At 50.4% G+C, this 20445-nt stretch overlaps 1 protein-coding gene across 1 annotated transcript; it reads right to left on the bottom strand.

Moving 5' to 3' along the window:
* Nucleotides 1–619: 619 nt before the first annotated feature.
* On the bottom strand, nucleotides 620–9285 carry LOC140719929 (C-type lectin domain family 9 member A-like). The gene is made up of 6 exons (XM_073034849.1): nucleotides 9210–9285; nucleotides 7284–7400; nucleotides 6987–7067; nucleotides 3164–3306; nucleotides 2193–2257; nucleotides 620–1292 (listed from the first exon to the last, which is right to left on the bottom strand). Exons 1-6 carry the CDS (start codon nucleotides 9229–9231, stop codon nucleotides 1097–1099), a joined length of 624 nt encoding a protein of 207 aa, XP_072890950.1. The 5' UTR covers nucleotides 9232–9285; the 3' UTR covers nucleotides 620–1096.
* Between the last annotated feature and the right edge of the window lie 11160 nt (nucleotides 9286–20445).

Raw genomic sequence — 20445 nt, 5'->3', positions numbered from 1 at the left:
GTCACACTGGCCTTCAGCAGTCAGGATACTGAACACAGGGGTCAGGAGATCAGTTCGCTGTGGTACAAGACGTCGCTGAGGCTTTCTGCTTTAGGAAATAAATGCCACTGACCTGGAAAGAGAGTACAGGGAGTTCTACGGGGTTATTGCAGGAAATCGAGGTTATGTAGAGAGGGAGGGAAGTTTGGGACTTCATTCCCTGGATCAGTGTTGCAAACTTAAAGAGGTGCATGAACCCAAGAGCGGCACAGACAGAGGGAATAGGCTTAGACTTTCACCCAGGGTCGGGTGATCGAGAATCAGACGGCACAGGATTGTGGTGAGAGCTGGTGGGAAGAAGAAAGAGAGAGACAGAGATCAGGGAGACGGAGTGTTCAGAGAGAACGGGGTGGGAAGAGGGAGAGAGGGGTAGAGAGGTAGCCGAAATTGGGAGGCAGTTGGCTGAGAGAGAGGAGAAAGAGCGGACAGAGAAAGGACGAGGCAATAGGGGGTGGAGAAGAACGGAACGGCAGGGATCAAAGGGGACAGAGGTTTGTCGGTGTGTAGTGAGGAAAATGGGGATGTGACAGCGTTTGGAGACTGGGGTAGGAGGAAGGGACAGAGAGGGTGAGGAGGGAGTTTGAGAGGATGGAGGAGTGATTGTTGCCGAACAGAGAATGCGGAAATAAAGGGGTAGTACTTGATTCAAACCGGCCACACTGGCACAGACGGCCCAGGATTGAGGCGAGAGTGGGTGGAAAGGAGAAATAGAGGGAGGGAGCAGGCAGACGGAGGGTTTAGAGAGAAGAGAGTGGTGTAGAGAGGGGTAAGAAAGGGGGAAAGAGGTGAAAGAGTTGGGCAGAGGGAGCAGAAGAAAGCGGGCGGAGGAAGTTGGAGGTAATAGTCAGAAAGGGTGAGGGAGAAGAAAGAGCGGGACGGGGGAATGGAGGGAAAGAAGGGGATGGAGGGGAGGGAAATTTGTCGGTGTCTGCTGGGGAGAATATGTTTGCGATAAGCGGAACAATTGGAGTAGGAAGGAGGGGTAGAGAGGGTGGGCACCGAATCTGAAAGGATCGGGGAGTGAGGGTGAAGGGGAGAATGGGGTTAGTCATTTCATTCACGTCGCCTCCACTGGCTGTTGACAGAGATCCTGGATCTTTTTAGGAATATCCGGGAACAAAGATGCCGGCTTTTCGCAGATGAAACGCTGATCACGATCGCAAGCATAAATCCTTCTGACTGCGGTCGGATCACACTGATTGCAGCTGGACGTTTCAAATGACCCCTTGTACACGAGACGGAAGCCCACAGTCCTATCCAAGAGGGTTAAACAATTACAACAGAGACAAAACAGCTCCAGCAGAGAACCCGAGCCGAGACCGTCCACAAGCTAATCCCATGAAATCGCTCTCTCCTAACAGCCAATGTCAGTCCCCAAACTCCTCCCACTCAAACGCTCTCCCCCACCACCCCGTGCCAGTACCCAGAGATCTACCACGGTCCCAATGTTTCCCCACAATCCTGTGTCAGTTCCCCAACTAATTGCACTGACCCAATGTTTCCCCCAAACTAATCCCACCGAACCGCTTTCTCACCACAGTCCCCTTTCAGTCCCCCTACGAATCGAACAAGCCCACCCGCTCCCCTCTGATTTGTTTCAGTTCCCGAACAAACCCCACTCTCCCACCGTCTACTCCCGCTGCCCAGCTCTTTTCCCTCAGATCTATGTCATTCAGCAAACGAATCACACTGCTCCTTCCTCTCCTCACAGCTCGGCGACTAGCTCCGAACTAATCACTTTAATCCACTGTTTGCCCAGTGTTCTTCGACTCTCTTCCCTCAGATCGATGTCATTCAACAAACTTATCCCACTGTTGCCATCTCTCCTCACAACCCGGCGAGTGTCTGTAAACTAATCACACTGCACCGCGCTCTCCTGACCGACATGCGTCAGTACCAAAACAATCCCGGCGTACTGATCTCCCCCCACTGCCCCCTGCCAGCTTCCGAAATATTCACCAGCACACACATGTCGGCCCCAAAAGTTCCCATTGTACCACCCTACACCCCTACCCACGTACAGTCTACAAACAAATCCCAATGCCCCTCACTTTTCCCACAAAACTACTTCAGTCCGTAAACGAATCCCATTTAATCCCATCAGCACAATCTTAATACCCAACTCTCACCCCACACATCAGTCCAAATCTTACCCATCTTCGCATTTTCCAATCCAGTACTCAAGGTTTCTGGACACAAGATTCTGGGATACAAAACTCTGGGAAATTAAATTTATTTGATTAATGCCAAGAATCGAAAACTATCTACGGAAATTCACTCAGATGATTACAACAGGAATCAGTGATCGGACTGTGCGAAGGCAGCTTTACTCTATGTCTGACCCCGGTAGTGTGTGATGGGACGGTGTGGAGGGAGATTCACTCTGTGTCTGACGCCGGCAGTGTGTGATGGGACGGTGTGGACGGAGATCACTCTCTGTCTGACCCCGGGAGTGTGTGATGGGATGGTGTGGAGGTGATTAACTCTGCGTCTGACCTCGGCAGTGTGTGATGGGACGGTGTGGAGGGAGATTCACTCTGTGTCTGACCCCGGGAGTGTGTGTTGGGACGGTGAGGAGGGTGATTAACTCTGCGTCTGACCCCGGCGGTGTGTGATGGGGCGGTGTGGAGGGAGATTCGCTCTGTGTCTGACCCCGGGTGTGTGTGATGGGACGGTGTGGACGGAGATCACTCTCTGTCTGACCCCAGGAGTGTGTGATGGGATGGTGTGGAGGTGATTAACTCTGTCTGACCCCGGGAGTGTGTGTTGGGACGGTGTGGAGTGAGATTCACTCTGTGTCTGAACCCGGGAGTGTGTGATGGGACGGTGAGGAGGGAGATTCACTCTGTGTCTGACCCCGGGAGTGTGTGATGGGACGGTGTGGAGGGAGATTCACTCTGTGTCTGACCCCGGGAGTGTGTGATGGGACGGTGTGGAGGGAGCTTCACTCCGTGTCTGATCCCGGGAATATGTGACGCCACGGCATGGAGGGAGAACCTCTTTGTGTCTGAACCCGGGAGTGTGTGAAGAGATGATGTGGAGGCAGATTCACTCTGTGTCTGACCCCGTGAGTGTGTGATGATTCCTGTGTTACTGTGGGATGTTCTCGTGCTGTGACACATACCGCCTCATCCCTTGAATTGATTTCCAGCAGCCTTGAATCACGGTTTGAACATTCTTGCATCGCTCTGGAGAAAGATGTTTCCAACGTGGAGACGTAATAACACCGGTTATTATTCTTGATCCAATTCGCGGAACAATTTTGCTCTGGAAATCACGAACAAGGAACAGTGAGACACAGAGTTCATCTCCCTGCACACTTTCCCATAACACACACCCGGGGCAACGATCATAGTGAATGTCACGCCATGCGGTCCCATCATGTTCACCTGAGGTCAGGCACAAAGAGAATTTCCCCGCCACCAACATCGTCACATCGCACATTCACAGGATCAGGCACGGTGAACTTCCCTCCAAACCATCCATCACACACTCCCGTAGCCAAGACACAGAGTGAATCTCGTACCACACTGTCCTATCACACACGCCCCGGGAGAGACACAGATTAAAGTTCATTCCACAACGTCCCATCAGAGATTCACAGGATCAGGCACAGAGTGAGCTCCGTCCACATCATCCATCACAGACTTTCCCGTCAGGCACAGATTGAGGCTACCTCTACCCCCCTCCCCTGATACACTCAGGGACTCAAACACAAACAGATGCTTGCTCCACAACGTCCAATCACACACTCGGTGTGTCAGAAACAGATCGATGCTCCCTTTACACCGTCCCAACAGTCTGTGGTCTCAGTTCCCGCAACACTCTCATATCGCGCATCCCCGGTATCAGACACAGAGTGAAGCGTTCTCTCTCTCTCTCTCTCTCTCTCTCTCTCTCTCTCTCTCTCTCTCTCTCTCTCTCTCTCTCTCTCTCTCTCTCTCTCTCTCTCTCTCTCTCTCTCTCTCTCTCTCTCTCTCTCTCTCTCTCTCTCTCTCTCTCTCTCATCACAGACTCATGGGTTCAGACTGCACAATGCCCACTGTCAAACCACGCGCTCTTGCGGACAGACACAGAGTGAATCTCCCTCCACACCGTATCATCACACATTCGCAGACTGAGACGCAGAGTTAAGCTGCTGTCAAAGTGTCCAATCACACACTCCAGCGATCAGACACAGTGTAGCTCTTTCAGCACCGTCCGATTACTGACACCCGGAGACAGACATGGAGTGAAGCTCTTTCTCACTCTCCCATGACACACGCGCAGGGTCAAAAACAGTGTGAAGCTCCGTCCATACCGTCCCATCACACACTCCCGGGGTCAGACACGGTGTGAATTTCCCTCCACACCCTCCCATCACACACTCCCGGGATCAGACACAGAGTGAATCGCCATTCCCACCGATCCATCACACAGTCTCGGGATCAGACACAGAGTGAATCTCCCTCCACACCATCCCATCACTCACTCCTGGGGTCAGACACAGAGTGAATCTCCCTCCACACCGTCCCATCACACACTCCCAGGGTCAGACACGGAGTGAATCTCCCTCCGCACCGTCCCATCACACACTCCCGGGGTCAGACACAGAGTGAATCTCCCTCCACACCGTCCCATCACACACTCCCGGGGTCAGACACAGAGTGAAGCTCCCTCCACACCGTCCCATCACACACTGCCGGGGTCAGACACAGAGTGAATCTCCCTCCACATGGTCCCATCACACACTCCCGGGGTCAGACACAGAGTGAATCTCCCTCCGCACCGTCCCATCACACACTCCCGGGGTCAGACACAGAGTGTATCTCCCTTCACACCGTCCCATCACACACTCCCGGAGTCAGACACAGAGTGAATCGCCATTCACACCGTCCCATCACACACTCCCAACATCAGACACCAATGAAAATACCTCGGCACCCTCCCATCACAGACACCCGGAGTCAGTTATAGAGTGAATATACACACATAGAGTGGTCACACACAGTATGATGCTCCTTCTACCCTGTGACATCAGACAACACAGGGGTCGGAAAACGAGAGCAGCTCCTTCCGCACCGTTATCACTCACCACTGGTTTCAGACACAGAGCGGATCACCATCTCGGCACGCGTCACCGTTCCCGGTGTCAGACACACACGTGATCTCCCCACCCAAACGCACTCAGCACCCCTTCCCCGCCATAGCTTTTTATCACACGCAAACTGTGTCAAACACAACGTCCCATCATACACACATGGGGTGAGACACAGATCTAAGCTCCCTGCACACTGTCCGATCACACGCTCACACGGTCAGACGCAGACTGAGTCTTTCTCTCCAGGGACCCATCAGACACTACAAGGGTCAGACGTGGAGTGAAGCTCCCTGCACACCGTCCGATCACACGCTCACACGGTCAGACGCAGACTGAGTCTCTGTCTCCAGTGACCCATCAGACACTCCGAGGGTCAGACGTGGAGTGAAGCTCCCTGCACACCGTCCGATCACAAGCTCACACGGTCAGACGCAGACTGAGTCTCTCTCTCCAGGGACCCATCAGACACTCCGAGGGTCAGACGTGGAGTGAAGCTCCCTGCACAGTGTCTTTCATACACGCCCAGACTTAAACGTGGAGTGAAGCTCCCCTCCACATTGTCCCATCACACACATTCGGAGTAAGACACGGAGTTTACCTCCCTCTACAAAGCCTCGTCACTCACGGCCTCTGTCAGACACAGAGTGAATCTCTCTCTCCATGGCCTCACCACACATTCCAGTGGTGAGACGTGGAGTGAAGTTTCCTGCACACCGTCCAGTCGGACTCTTCCGTGGTCAGATTCTGGGTGTTAATCCTTCCAAACCGTCTCATCACACACACCCAGCGTCAACCACAGAGGGAAGCCCCCTCCACATCGCCCCTCACACTTTTTCTGGGTCAGAGAACAGAATTTAGATAGCTCCACAAAGTCCAGACACACAAAACCTTGGTCAGACACAATGTGAATCTCTCTCTCCATGGCCCCATCACACTCTCCGGCGGTCAGACACGGAAAGAAACTCCCTCAGCACACACGACAAATATCAGAGGGAGAGTGATTCTCCCTCTACAACTTCTCAACACACCACAGAGCAAATGTCAGACACAGAGTGAAGCTGCTGACACACGGTCCCGTCACACCACCCCCCCCCGAGTCTAACAGTGTGAATCTCCCTCCTGACGTCCCATCACACACTTCCTGGCGAGTCACAGAGTAAAGGTCTCTCTGAACCGTTCCATCACACCCTCCCGTGTTCTCACATAAAGCGAAGTTCCGCCCGTACCCTCTCATGGCACATTCACGGGGTCCGACACCCTCCACAACGTCCGGTCACACAATCCGGTGTCACAGAGAATGAACGTCCATCTGCACTCTCCCATCACACACTCCTGGAATCAAATACAGTCGCTGTCTCTCCGCGATGCCATTACACATTCCGAGGTGCCAACACAGAGTAAATCCCCCTCTACAACGTCCCAACACTCACACGCGGATTCAGATACGGACTTAAGCTCTCTCTCCACGATACCACCACACTGTCCCGAATTCAGACACGGAGTGAACCCCCCCGCTGCACAGTCCCGTCACACGCTCCTGAATTCAGAGTGAAGCGCTCTCTCCACGGTGAATAACCCACTTCAAGAATCAGACATGGGGTGAATCTCTCTTTGCACTGTCCCATCACACACTCCCGCTGTCAGACCCAGAGTGAAGCTGGATCCATACTGTCCCATCAGACATTCCCAGAGTAAGGCATACAGTGAAGCTGTAATGTTACGTCTCACAATCCCGTGGTCAATCACAGAGTGAAATCACCCTCATACCATAACCATACACTCCCGATGTCAAGCACAGAGTGACGCTTCCTTTCTCAATGCCTGCCCTATGATAAGGAGCGAGTAAAAGAGAGGGATGATGCCTCACCTCTTCTGCTGGTCAAAAATTCACAGAACTGGTGACGGAGATCGCTGTGCTTTCGTTTAAGAGACTGGTGAATCTGTGATACTGAGAGAGATGGTGAAGGATGTTTAGCGTTTACAGTGACACGTGAGTCAGCGTCACGCTACCGAACGGGTCACGGAGAGTGTTGTGTTATGGTGATGGGTTTTAATCGGTGTTACGGTAAGGGCCGTGTCGGTGTCGCTGTGGTGTTTTACAACAACAGTTTATTCCACTCTCTTTATTTACGGTCGGACTCCACCAGGAGCCGGTTCCACTCACCATGGATCGAGAGAACGGCCACTATCACGATGAGGGAGAACGTAACTAGGCAGAGTAGGCAGATGAGACGGTACGGTCTATTTCCGATCTTCACTTTCGACTGTTGTTCATGCGCACCTGCGAAGAGACCACAAGACCATGAGACCATAAGATATAGTAGTAGAAAGAGGCCATTCGGGCCATCGCGTCTGCCCCACCATTCAATCATGGGCTGATCCAGTTCTTCCAGTCATCCCCACTCCGCTGCCTTCTCCCCATACCCTTTGCTGTCCGGGCAAATCAAGAGCCTATCTCGCTCTGCGTTAAATGCACCCAATGACTTGGCTTTCACAGCCGCTCGTGGCATCAAATTCCACAGATTTAACAGCCTCTGACGGAAGTAATTTTTCCGCAGCTCAGTTCTAAAAGGACGTCCTTCAGTCCGAAAGTGGTGTCCTCTTGTCCTAGAATCGCTGACCATGGGAAATAACATTTTCCATATCTAATCTGTTCAGGCCTTTCAACATTGGCTAACTCTCTATGAGATGCCCCCTCATCCTCCCGAACTCCAGGCAATAGAAGCCGAGCTGCCTGATTTTCCTCAGACAGTAACGCTTTCATTTCCTGAAACTTCCTCGTGAATCTTCTCTGAAGCCTCTCCAATGTCAGCATATCTTGTCTAAAACAAGGAGCCCAAAATTGCACACAGCACTCTCAGTGTGGTCTCACGAGTGTGTTTTGGTGCCTCAACATCACATCCCTGCTCTTATATTCTATACATCTAAACATTAATGTCAACATTTCCTTCGCTTTCTTCACCACCAACTCAACCTGGAGGTTAACCTTTAGGGTCTGTTGCACAATGACTCCCAAATTTGTTTTGAACTCTGCATTGTGAATTCTCTCACTATCTAAATAATTGCCTGCTTGTTTATTTCAAACACCAAAGTGCATGACCATACACTTTCCAATATTTTATTGCATTTGCCACTTTTTTGCCCATTCCCCTAAACTATCTGAGCCTCTCTGCAGGCTCTCTGTTTCCTCAACGCTACCCGTTCCTTCACATACCGTTGTATCATCCGCAAATTTTTCTACAAATCCATGAATCCCATGGTCCAAGTCATTGACAACCATTATAGAAATCTGCGGTCCCAACAGCGACCCCTGTGGAGCTCCACTGGTAACCGGCTGCCAGCCAGAATCATATCCCTTTAGTCCCACTCTCTCTTTTCTGCCGATCAGCCAATGCCATTGGGAGAGCGCAGTGTAGTGGGATATGTCAGGAGACAGGCACGAAGATTTGGGTAGAGAGAAAAGCAGCAGGATTAATCTGGGACCGGCACAGGGCTGAGGGAAGAATGTGGAATAGTGGGATACATTTAGGAACAGTCATAAATCTGTTCGGAGACGATGGAACAATGGGATTTGTTCGGGAATTGAAACTGATCTGAGGGGAGAGGGAGGGCCTGTTCATTTCGCATTTTTCTGCCTAGTCCCATTGAGCTACACCTGGTCCATATCCCTCCACATACCTTTCATCCATGTACCTGTTCAAGTTTTTTTTTAAATATTAATTGTGTGGCCGCATTTACAACTTCATCTGGCAGCTCACTCCACACTCCCATCACTCTGTGGGAGAAGAAGCCCCCACCCCAATGTTCCCCTTAATTTTCCCCCTTCATCCATAACCCATGTCCTCTGTTTTTTTTCTCCCCTAGCCTTACTTGAAAAAGTCTGTTTGTATTCATTCTATCTATACCCATCATAATTTTATATACCTCTGCCAAGTCTCCCCTCATTCTACAATTTCATCCTCATCACTTATATACATCATAGTCAGTCGCTCCCAGAGAAGTGGTTGAGTTAGATGAATTAGAAATCTGAAAATCGTGGGCGAATGACACCTGACGCTTCCAGAATGGCGTCACTACTGTGATCTCTGACCTGTTTGTGCAGTAGTTGGCATCCCTTCGGGTCCTGAGGCAATGGGAGGAACCTCGTCCTCATCCTTGAGGGGTTCGTCTCTCCGAAATTTCAGCTCTGAGTAGGTGGAGGTCAGACCGTCTGGGAGAGAGAGTCGGACAGGCATATCAGGGAGAGAATGAGACTGGGTTAGAGAATGAGAGAGAGAGGATAAGCGAGGGGCAAAGGGGGCCTGAGAGAGAGCGGGACAAATGGTCTGGGGGAGAGAGAGGAGAGTGAAGAGGTGAGACGATGAAAGAGATAGACAGGGCCTGGGAGAGAGCCATGGGGCAATGGGCGGGAAAATACGACAGCAAAAGGGACAGAGAAGGAGGTGAGAAAGAGGAGAGAGAGTGAGAGACTGACGGGGAGGGGAGCGTGTGACGAGAGGGAGTGCAGAAAGACGGGAACAGTGAGAGGGGAGAGAAACATGCGAGACAGAGCGAAACAGATGGTGATTGAAAAGGGAGAGAGTGCGGAGAGCAATGGGAAAGGGATGGGGAAGAGAGAGAGAAGAGAACTTGTGAGAGGGGAAAGAGCGAGGGTAGAGAGCATTGGGGAGAGGGATATAGAGGTGGATTGGGACGAGAGGAAGGCATGAAGGGCAGATGGGCGGCAAACTTAGGGACAGAGGTAGATAGAACGGGTAGGGTTTCGGAGGGGATGACAGTGAGAGGAATGGGCGAAGATCAAGGGACAACGGGAGACAATAGGGAACGATTTTGAGAGAGGGACAGGGTGATAGAGGAAGGGAGAGAGGATAGAGAGAGGAGATGGAGTGAGAGAAAGGGAGGGAGGGGAAACAAGGGAGAGGAAGGAAGAGAGTGAGGTTAGAAAAGTGAGAGAGAGGTTTAAGTTTTATACTCTGCCTCCTCCTCACCGTCTCTCCCATTGTCCTCCCTCCTCACAAACCCGACAGAGACGTCACGGACAGGAGAGTCCAAGTGGAGTGCCATAGACACAGATCACATCACAAGAGTCGAACAGGTTAAACCAGTCACAGAATGTTGAAAGTGCAGTTCAGGCAGTCCATAAGGGGCAAGGGCGACGGCGAGGTAAACTTTGAGGTCAAGAATACATCTTATGGGAATAGTGGACTGTTCAAAAGTCTGATAACAGCGGGGAAGAACCTGTCTTTCAGACTGGTGAAATGTGCTTTCGCATCTTCCTACGTTAGGAGGTGATGGGTGTAAGAGAATTATCTAGGCTGGCTGTCTGCTTTAGCGGGAAGTGCAGAGCGAGTCCGTGGAGGTGAGGCTGATACCCCGGATATGCGGAGATTCGTTCACTGCCCTTTGCACTTCCCTACGGTCACAACTGGAGTAGTTTCCCTCAAAACAGAGCCGTATCGTGATTGGATGCTTTCAGTGGTGCATCGGCAAAGATGGGGGTTTCAACAGGAACAGGCCAAGCTGACAGAGGAGCCCAGAAGGTCTGACGAGGACAAAACATCAGACACTACAACACTGGAACACTGGAATACTACAGTACAGACCTTCAGCCCTCGATGTTGTGTTGACCTACATATTCCTTCAAAAACGTACTGAATCCACACCGCCATGTAACACTCTATTTTTCTTTCATTCATACTGAACTTCACTCCCTTAATTTTGTACGTATGCCCTCTGGTGTTTGATATTCGTGCCCTGGGAAACAGGTACCGTCTGTCTGCCCTATCTATGCCTCTCATATTATTGTCAATCTCTATCGTTCCCTGTCATCCTTCTCCGCTCCAAAGAGAATATTCCCAGCTGTGCTAACCTTGCCCCATAAAACTTATTTTCCAATCCAGTCAACATCTTGGTGATTTTCCTCTGCACCCTCTCCATAGCATCCACATCCGTCCTATAATGAGGTGACGAGAACTGAACACAATACTCTAATTGCGGTCTCACTGGAGATTTGTAGAGTTGCAGCATGACCTCTCTACTCTTGAACGCAATCCTCCTATTAATGAACCCTAGCATCCCATAGGCTTTCTTAACTACCCAATCTACCTTATCTACCTATGCGGAGAACTTGAAGAATGTATGGATTTGAACCCCAAGTTCTCGCTGTTCATCGACACTCTTATGTAAACGACCATTAACGCTGTACCCAGCCTTCTGGTTTGTCCTTCCAAAATGCATCACCTCACACTTATACGGATTGAACTCCATCTGCCACTTTTCTGCCCAACTTTGCATCCTGTCTATATCCTCTTGTAACCTTCGCCAACCTACAGCTCCATCCACAACTCCTCCAATCTGCGAGTCATCCGCAAACTTACTCACCCATCCTTCCGCCTCTTCATCAAGGTCATTTATAAAATTCACAAATAGCTGGGGCCCCAGGACAGATCCTTTCTGCACTCCGCTAGTCACCGACCTCCAGGCAGAAAACTTTCCTTCCTACCACCCTCTGCTTTCTTCCTATAAGCCAATTTTTTATCCAAACAACCAAGATTCTACTGATCCCACGTCTCATGACTTTCTGGATGAGTCTCTGGTGGGGAACTTGTCAAATGTCTTACTAAATACATGTAGACCACATCTACCGCCCTACACGCATCAATTTCCATCGTTACCTCTTAAAAAAACTCAATTAGGCTCGTGAGTCACGACCTTCCCTTCACAAGGAAACACGCGACCAGCAGCAGAAACTCCCTTTCAACTGGTGATATCTTTCCTGTTCTCTGACCGTGCATGGAAGGTCAGGGTGAGTTATCCGGTGTGGACACAAGGTATGAATTCACGTGCTTGGCAAATTAGACAATCAAGTTACTTGTCGGTAAATACGTCTCTGATCATTATTACGAGGGGCGACATTTGAAACGCATTGAACTGGGAAGATTGCAGATGGAGATTTATGAAAATATTGTCGGGGCTCGATGGAGTGAGTGACAGCGGGGGGTCAGGAAGGCTGGGACTATATTCCTTGGACTACAGGGGTGACCTTTCAGAGGTATTTAAAGCCACGAGGTGGAGAGACAGTGTGAATACGCACAGACATTTTCTCTCGTCTTGGAGAATCTAGGACCAAGCTCGCAGGTCTAAGTTGAGAGGAGAAACATGCAAACACATTGAATTAGGGAGCCGATTAACAACCTTCTGTTCCCCAGATTGTGGTCGGTCCATGGCACAAACTACCAGAGGAAGAGGTCGAGGCAGATGCATTATAAACGTGGACAATTGGGAGTATGATACGTGACCCCTTCAGAATGACGTCGTTACTGTGAACTCTGACCTATTTGTGCAGTGACTCGCAGCTCGCAGAGTCTGGAGGCAATGGGAGGATCCAAACCCTCATTGATGAGGAGTTCGTCTTTCCCAAAGTTCAGCTCTGAGTTGGTGGAGGTCTGACGGTCTGGGGATGAAAGTGAGAGAATGAGAGAGATAGAGAGAAATAGAAGGATGAGAGACCGGCAAAAAATGGGAGAGCGGTGAGGACAGAGAGACAAGAAGATAGAGTGCGGAAAGAGAGGTCTGAGAGGTAGGGATTGTAAGTGAGAGAGAGGTGGAAGAGGGAAGAGAGCCGAGGAGACAGAGCAGGAGAGTAAGGATGAAAAAGATAAATGGAGTGAGGAGTCAGGGATTGGAGCGACTGGAGTGACTGGAGGCGAGAAAGGGAAAAGGCAGAGAGTGGGACGGAGTAAAGTGAGCGATGTTATACCTGAAGGGGAGTGAGACTGGTGAGACGAGAAAGGGAAAAGGCAGAGAGAGGGACGGAGTAAAGTGAGCGATGCTATACCTGAAGGGGAGTGAGACTGGTGAAACGAGAAAGGGAAAAGGCAGAGAGAGGGACGGAGTAAAGTGAGCGATGCTATACCTGAAGGGGAGTGAGACTGGTGAGACGAGAAAGGGAAAAGGCAGAGAGAGGGACGGAGTAAATTGAGCGATGCTATACCTGAAGGGAAGTGAGACTGGAGAGAGGGATAGCGAAAGACAAGGTGTGGGTGGGGATGTGGAGGAGAAATTTGGGAGGCAGAGGGGTGCGAGAAAAAGGGAGAGTGGGAGAAATGGAGAGAGGTTAACCGAGAAGATTGAGAGAGCGCGGAGAGCGTGAGGCAGAGACAGGCAACATTAATACAATTGGGGAGAGGGTGTGGAGGGGGAGTTGATCGGAAAATTGGGCGAGAGCGAGAGTGTGTGAACAGGGAGATAGACTGAGATAGGAGGGAACGAAAGTGGAGGGGCGAGGAGGGCGGAGTGAGGGAAAGAGTGCGCGAGGTCAGCGAGAGCGGTAGAGAGGGGGTGTGTGATATAGAGCAGAGAGTGTGGGAAGGGTGAATGGGGAAAGGACAAAGAGAAGGGTTGGGAAATGGGAGAGAGCGTGAGAGGAAGGGTGAGAGAAAGGAAATAGGTGGCCAGAGAGAAAGAAAAGAAGAAGAGAGAGGATCAGTGTGTGAGAGATAGGGGAAGAAAGATGGAGGCAGAGGAGGGAGGAGAGTGAGGGATGAGGGAGTTGGTTCAGAACGGGGAGATTGTTGTTTTATAAAGTTCACGTTCCTCACTGACTCTTGCCACTCTCTTCCCTCCTTGCCAGTCTTCTCAAGGTGCTTCCTGCTCAACGGCCAAGCCACTGCACTCGCTGCTCTCGCACCCGCCTCATCACACAGCACTCCCTCCTCAGTGCCCCCAGTTTAAACCCCTCTCACGGAACACACACCACACAAAAAATCTCATGGCTTTCTCTACACCGATCCCACCCAGAGCAACTCCCCATCCCGTTCCACAGCCCTCCCTCTATACTGGCCCGCCTGTTGCTCTGCCTCCATGCCGACCATTCCCAGAACGCTCCTTCCTCACCGACGCTCCCATAGAGCTCGTATCTCATCCAGTCTCGCACGCATTGCTCTGACTTATTGTCTCACAGGGAATAATTAGGATTAACAGTGCGCTTTCCATGAATATTTTCGATAGGAAGAGGCACATCAGTGAGAAAAGTCAAACCAACAAAGTGAAACTGACTTGCATTCGTCCGGACCCGGGGAACAGAGAGGGTCTTGAAATGAAGTTCCACATATGATACATCAGGTTCTTCTGTGGACATAACAGAGAGAGTCAGACACAGAGTGAATCTCCGTCCACACCGTCCCATCACACACTCCCGGGGTCAGACACAGAGTGAATCTCCCTCCACACCGTCCCATCACACACTCCCGGGGTCAGACACAGAGTGAATCTCCCTCCACACAGTCCCATCACACACTCCCGGGGTCAGACACAGAGTGAATCTCCCTCCACAAGGTCCCATCACACGCACCAGGGACAGACACAGAGTGAATCTCCCTCCACACCGTCCCATCACTCACTCCCGGGGTCAGACACTCTGTGAATCTCGCCACACCTTCCGATCACACGCTCCCTGGCTCAGACACAGAGTGAATCTCCGTCCACACCGTCCCATCACACACTCCCGGGGTCAGACACAGAGTGAATCTCCCTCCACCCCGGCTCATCACACACTCCGGGAGTCACACACAGATTGAGGCTCCCTCCACACCGTCCCATCAAACACACCTGGGAACACACACAGAGTGAATCTCCATCCACAACACCGCATCGCACACTCCCGGGGTTAGAAAGTGATTGAAACTTCCTCCCTCCGTCTCTGCCCCACTTACCTCTCGATGGAGACGGTGAGTTGGGTTTTACGAGCTGCATATTCGTGTATGTCTCCCTTTGTCCATCCAGCCGAGGATCCTCGGCGTCTCTGGGCTTAGCGAGGGGAAGTAACCGTTGCTAGATGAAGCCCGTGTCTACAAGCAGAGCCGAGCGACACAACCACCGGATGAGCAGCTGATAAAGAGAGGAGCCGAGAAGAGCTGGGTGAGAGAGAGATTGAGGGTGTGAGAGTAGGGTAGTCTCGAGGGATGAGAGTCGCGGGGGGGGCGGGGATGTAGTGAGAGTGGGGAGAAACAGAGGGAAGGAGAGTGAGGGGAAGGTCAGGGTTTGGCGGAGAGAGAATCGTGAGTGACAGGGGTCTAAAAGGGGTATCACTGAATGAAGGGGAGGGCAAGAAGTAGGACAATGTAGAGAGAGGTGTAGAAATGGAGAGGGTGGATTGTTGGAGGGATTCAATTTGGCTTCACTCTCGAGCTCTCTCTTTTTTTTTCTATTCACTCTCTCGGGCGGATATGTTGCATTTACTGTCCGAGAGGTTTAGAACCAACACCTGATCCCCTACCGCAACATCCTGTTTATTCAGGCCCTCTGTGCATATATTTAGATATTGAAGTTTACAGGAAACCAACACACGTTGCCTCTCTTCACCCATTGGAACATAAGCTGGGAGTTGTCAGTCTTGCAGAGAAGTATTGAAAGCGTGCGGCTACACTGACTGGGCCGGCATACAGATAGCAAAAAATAAAAATAGCAGTGACGTCAGCCCCGCAGATGGAGTTCAGGAGCTCTCTCAAAAACCCCCCATCGCCTTCTGTCTATCATTTTCTCTCTCTGCGTCCCTCACTTTCCCCTCACTATCTCCCTATTTCTAACCCATGAATGCGTAAGCGATCTTGAAGTAAAGGAGCCATTAGGAGGGAATGACCATAATATGATAAGTTTTTACCTGCAATTTGAGGACGATAAGGGCAGATCGGAGGTGTCAGTATTGCAGTTGAACAAAATAGACTATGGAGCCATGAGGGAGGAGCTGGCCAAAGTTAAATGGACGGATACCCTAGCAGAAAAGACAGCGGAACAGCAATGGCAGGTATTCTTGGGAATAATGCACAAGGTGCAAAATCAGTTCATTCCCAGAGAAGGAATGATTCAAAGGGGGGAAAGGGGCCACAGTGGTTGACAAAGGAAGTCAGAGATTGCATAGCATTTTAAAAAAAAAGCATGACAGAGCTAAGGTGAGTGGGAAGATAGATGATTGGGAATTTTTTAAGGAACAACAGACTTAACTAAAAAGGCAATACGGGGAGAAAAAAATGAGGTACGAACGCAAGCTAGCCAGGAATATAAAGGGGGATAGCAAAAGCTTTTTTAGGTATGTGAAGAGAAAGAAGATAGTTAAGAACATTGTTGGACCCTTGAAGAATGAATTGGGTGAAATTGTTATGGGAAACAGAGAAATGGCAAAAGAATTTACTAAGTACTTTAGATCTGTCTTCACTAGGGAAGACACAAGCAATCTCCCAGATGTATGGATGGGCCAAGGACATAGGGAAACAGAGGATATGAAACAGATTGACATTAGGAAGGAAACGGTGATGAGTAGACTGATGGGGCTGAAGGCTAACAAATCCCCAGGTCCAGATGGTCTGCATCCTAAGGTACTAAAGGAGGTGGCTCTGGAAATTCCGGATGCATTGGTAATCATTTTCCAATGTTCCTTAGATTCAGGATCTGTTCCTGAGAATTGGAGAATGCCTAATATTATCCCACTTTTTAAGAAAGGAGTGAGGGAGAAAACAGAGAACTATCGTTCTGTCAGATGTTAATCAGTAGTGGGGAAGATGCTAGAGTCCATTATTAAAGATGAAATAGTGGCATATCTAGATAGCAGTGATAGGATTGGGCCGAGCCAGCATGGAGTTACCAAAGGTAAATCATGCTTGACTAATCTATTGGAGTTTTTCGAGGATGTAACCAGGAAGTTAGACAAGAGAGATCCGGTGGATGTAGTGTACCTCGATTTTCAGAAGGCATTTGATAAGGTCCCACATAGGAGATTGTTGGGTAAAATCAGAGCTCATGGCGTTGAGGGGAAGATATTGACATGGATAGAAATCTGGTTGGAAGATAGAAAGCAAAGGGTAAAGGTGAATGGGTGTTTCTCGGAATGGCAGGTGGTGACTAGTGGGGTGCCACAGGGCTCGGTATTGGGACCACAGCTGTTTACGATTTACATCAACGATTTAGATGAAAGCATTGAGAATAACATCAGCACGTTTGCTGATGATACTAAGCTGTGTGGCAGTGTGACATGTGATGAGGATGTTAGGAGAATTCAGGGTGACTTGGATAGGCTGAGTGAGTGGGCAGATACTTGGCAGATGACGTTTAATGTGAATAAGTGTGAGGTTATCCACTTTGGGAGTAAGAACAGGAAAGCAGATTATTATCTGAACGGTGTAGAGTTAGGGAAGGGAGAAATACAAAGAGATCTAGGAGTCCTTGCTCATCAGTCACTGAAGGTGAATGAGCAAGTGCAGCAGGCAGTGAAGAAGGCTAATGGAATGTTGGCCTTTATTACAAAGGGAATTGAGTACAAGAGCAAGGAAATCCTCTTGCATTTGTACAGGGCCCTGGTGAGACCACACCTGGAGTATTGTGTACAGTTTTGGTGTCCAGGGTCAAGGAAGGACATCCTGGCTGCAGAGGAAATGCAGCGTAGATTCACGAGTTTAATTCCTGGGATGTCTGGACTGTCTTACACAGAGAGGTTAGAGAGACTGGTCTTGTACACATTTGAATTAAGGAGATTGAGAGGGGATCTGATTGAAACTTATAAGATTATTAAGGGATTGGACGAGATAGAGGCAGGAAATATGTTCCTGATGCTGGCAGAGTCCAGTACCAGAGGGCATGGTTTGAGAATAAGGGGTAGGTCATTTGGGACAGAGTTAAGGAAAAACTTCTTCTCCCAGAGAGTTGTGGGGGTCTGGAATGCACTGCCTCGGAAGGTAGTGGAGCCCAATTCTCTGGATGTCTTCAAGAATGAGCTAGATATGGGTAGGGGAATCAAGGGATATGGGGACAAGGCCGGAACCGGTTATTGATAGTAGATGATCAGCCATTATCTCAGAATGGCGGTGCAGGCTCGAAGGGCCGAATGGTCTACTTCTGCACCTATTGTCTATTGAATGCCTCTAACCTGCTTCAATTTCACTCCTCTCTCATGCTCTCTCCTTTTTCCTCTACTCCCTCTCTTTCCTCTGCCTTTCTATCTCACTGCCCTCCTCACTAAGCCTTCTCTTTCTGTCTCCCCACCCTTTCTACCACACTTTCTCTCTTCCCATTCTCTCCTGCTCATAGTGAAAGTTCACCGGACTGAAATGTGACCGGGCCGTCTGTACCGTTTCCGCTCACTGGACAGTAGGGATTAGTTACCTTCTCCACAGTAAGTAAACGGGGAGGGGAAACGAAATGGGGGCTTCGGAAATGGGGGTGCGGGTAGTGGATAAAGGGGTGGTGGTGTTGGAGGAGATGTGCAGTCGCGGCTGTGTCTGTGGGCGAGTGAGTGAGTGAGAGAGAGAGAGAGAGAGAGAGAGAGAGAGAGAGAGAGAGAGTGAGAGAGAGAGAGAGAGAGAGAGAGAGAGAGAGAGAGAGAGAGAGAGAGAGAGAGAGAGAGAGAGAGAGAGAGAGAGAGAGAGAGATTCTAGCCTAATTAGTATGCGCTGGGACTGTGTTTTGATATCTTGTCTCAGTGTCTGATCCTGGGAAAGTGCTTTGGGAGAATGTGTTGGGACTTCTCTGAATGTCTGCCAACAGAACCATTTAATGGGAGAGTGCATAAGGAGCTTCTTTCTGTCTCTAACCCGCCGAGTCTGTGTGATCAGACGGTTCGGAGGGATCTTTACTTTACACCTGACGCCTTAAAAGTGTGATGGGCCGGTGTGAAAGGATGGGGCGAAGCAACATTGTTCTTTCTCTGTTTCAAAGCTTATTGAAATAAATTCAAAAGAGCAAGAGTGATGTGTGATATATCCACACCAGAGTGAAGCACCCTCCACTCCATCCCATTTCATATTTCGGGGGTCAGACACACAGAGAAGCTCCGTCCACACCGTCCTAGCACACACTCTCGGCCTCAGTCACAAATTGAATCTCCCTCCACACCATCCCATCACACACTCCCGGGGTCAGACACAGAGTGAATCTTCCTCCACTCCGTCCCATTACTCACTTGCAGGGTCAGACCCGGAGTGAATCTCTCTTGCGCACGGTCCCACCAACCTCCCCGGAATTGGAAACATAGTGAAGCTCCGTATACTGAGTCCCAACGCACAGTCCAGGGGTCAGACACAGAGTTAATCCGACACTTCACAGTACGATAACTCCTTGCCTCTCACCAGTCAGCGGTTTTCCAGCGTTTAGTACAGTGTGAACAGTCTTCAACAGTGTGTCTGTCTCATCGGTAACAGGTGTGTGTGCGACCAGAGGCAGAAAAGTATATGGACGGGGAGCTGAGGGAGGACTGTGAAGGGGTGGTGAGTTTGCAGTCACAGGGAGAAAGGGGTGAGAAACCACACGACCGGCCGGTACATAAAGAGACTGAGCAAAACTGAGAACAGCGAGATCTATATCCAGTTTAAGAGCGCAGGATTAACAACAAAGGTGTGGCGAGACCTTGAGTATGTGTCTCACACCGGGAGTGTGTGATGGGACTGTGTGGAGGGAGATTCACTCTGTGTCTGACCCCGGGAGTGTGTGATGGGACGGTGTGGATGGAACTTCACTTTGTGTCTGATCCCAATTGTGTGATGGGATCGTGTGGAGGGAGATTCTCCCAGTGTCTTATCCCGGGAGTGTGTGATGGAACGGTGTGGAGGGAGATTCACTCTGTGTCTGACCCCGGGAGTGTGTGATGGGACGGTGTGGAGGGAGATTCACCATGTGTCTGACCCCGGGAGTGTGTGATGGGACGGTGTGCAGGGAGATTCACCATGTGTCTGACCCCGGGAGTGTGTGATGGGACGGTGTGGAGGGAGATTCACTCTGTGTCTGACCCCGGGAGTGTGTGATGGGACGGTGTGGATGGAACTTCACTTTGTGTCTGATCCCAATTGTGTGATGGGATCGTGTGGAGGGAGATTCTCCCAGTGTCTTATCCCGGGAGTGTGTGATGGAACGGTGTGGAGGGAGATTCACTCTGTGTCTGACCCCGGGAGTGTGTGATGGGACGGTGTGGAGGGAGATTCACCATGTGTCTGACCCCGGGAGTGTGTGATGGGACGGTGTGCAGGGAGATTCACCATGTGTCTGACCCCGGGAGTGTGTGATGGGACGGTGTGGAGGGAGATTCACCATGTGTCTGACCCCGGGAGTGTGTGATGGGACGGTGTGGATGGAACTTCACTTTGTGTCTGACCCCAAGTGTGTGATGGGATCGTGTGGAGGGAGATTTTCCCTTTGTCTTATCCGGGAGTGTGTGATGGGACGGTGTGGAGGGAGATTCACTCTGTGTCTGACCCCGGGAGTGTGTGATGGGACGGTGTGGAGGGAGATTCACTCTGTGTCTGACCCCGGGAGTGTGTGCTCGGACGGCGTGGAAGGATATTCAC

The sequence above is a fragment of the Hemitrygon akajei genome, unplaced genomic scaffold (assembly GCF_048418815.1).
Source record: "Hemitrygon akajei unplaced genomic scaffold, sHemAka1.3 Scf000033, whole genome shotgun sequence".
Lineage (NCBI taxonomy): Eukaryota > Metazoa > Chordata > Chondrichthyes > Myliobatiformes > Dasyatidae > Hemitrygon > Hemitrygon akajei.
Note: the sequence above shows the minus strand (reverse complement) of the source record. Positions and strands in the feature narration are given on the sequence as shown.

Excerpts from the sequence above, each read along its gene's own strand:
- LOC140719929 (XM_073034849.1), bottom strand. The coding sequence starts at position 9,231 with ATGCCAACTACTGCACAAACAG. Across the intron at positions 7,401-9,209 it reads GCCAACTACTGCACAAACAG|GTGCGCATGAACAACAGTCG; the intron begins GTCAGAGATCAC and ends GTCTCTTCGCAG. Across the intron at positions 2,258-3,163 it reads TCAATTCAAGGGATGAGGCG|AGTTTTGTATCCCAGAATCT; the intron begins GTATGTGTCACA and ends TTAATTTCCCAG.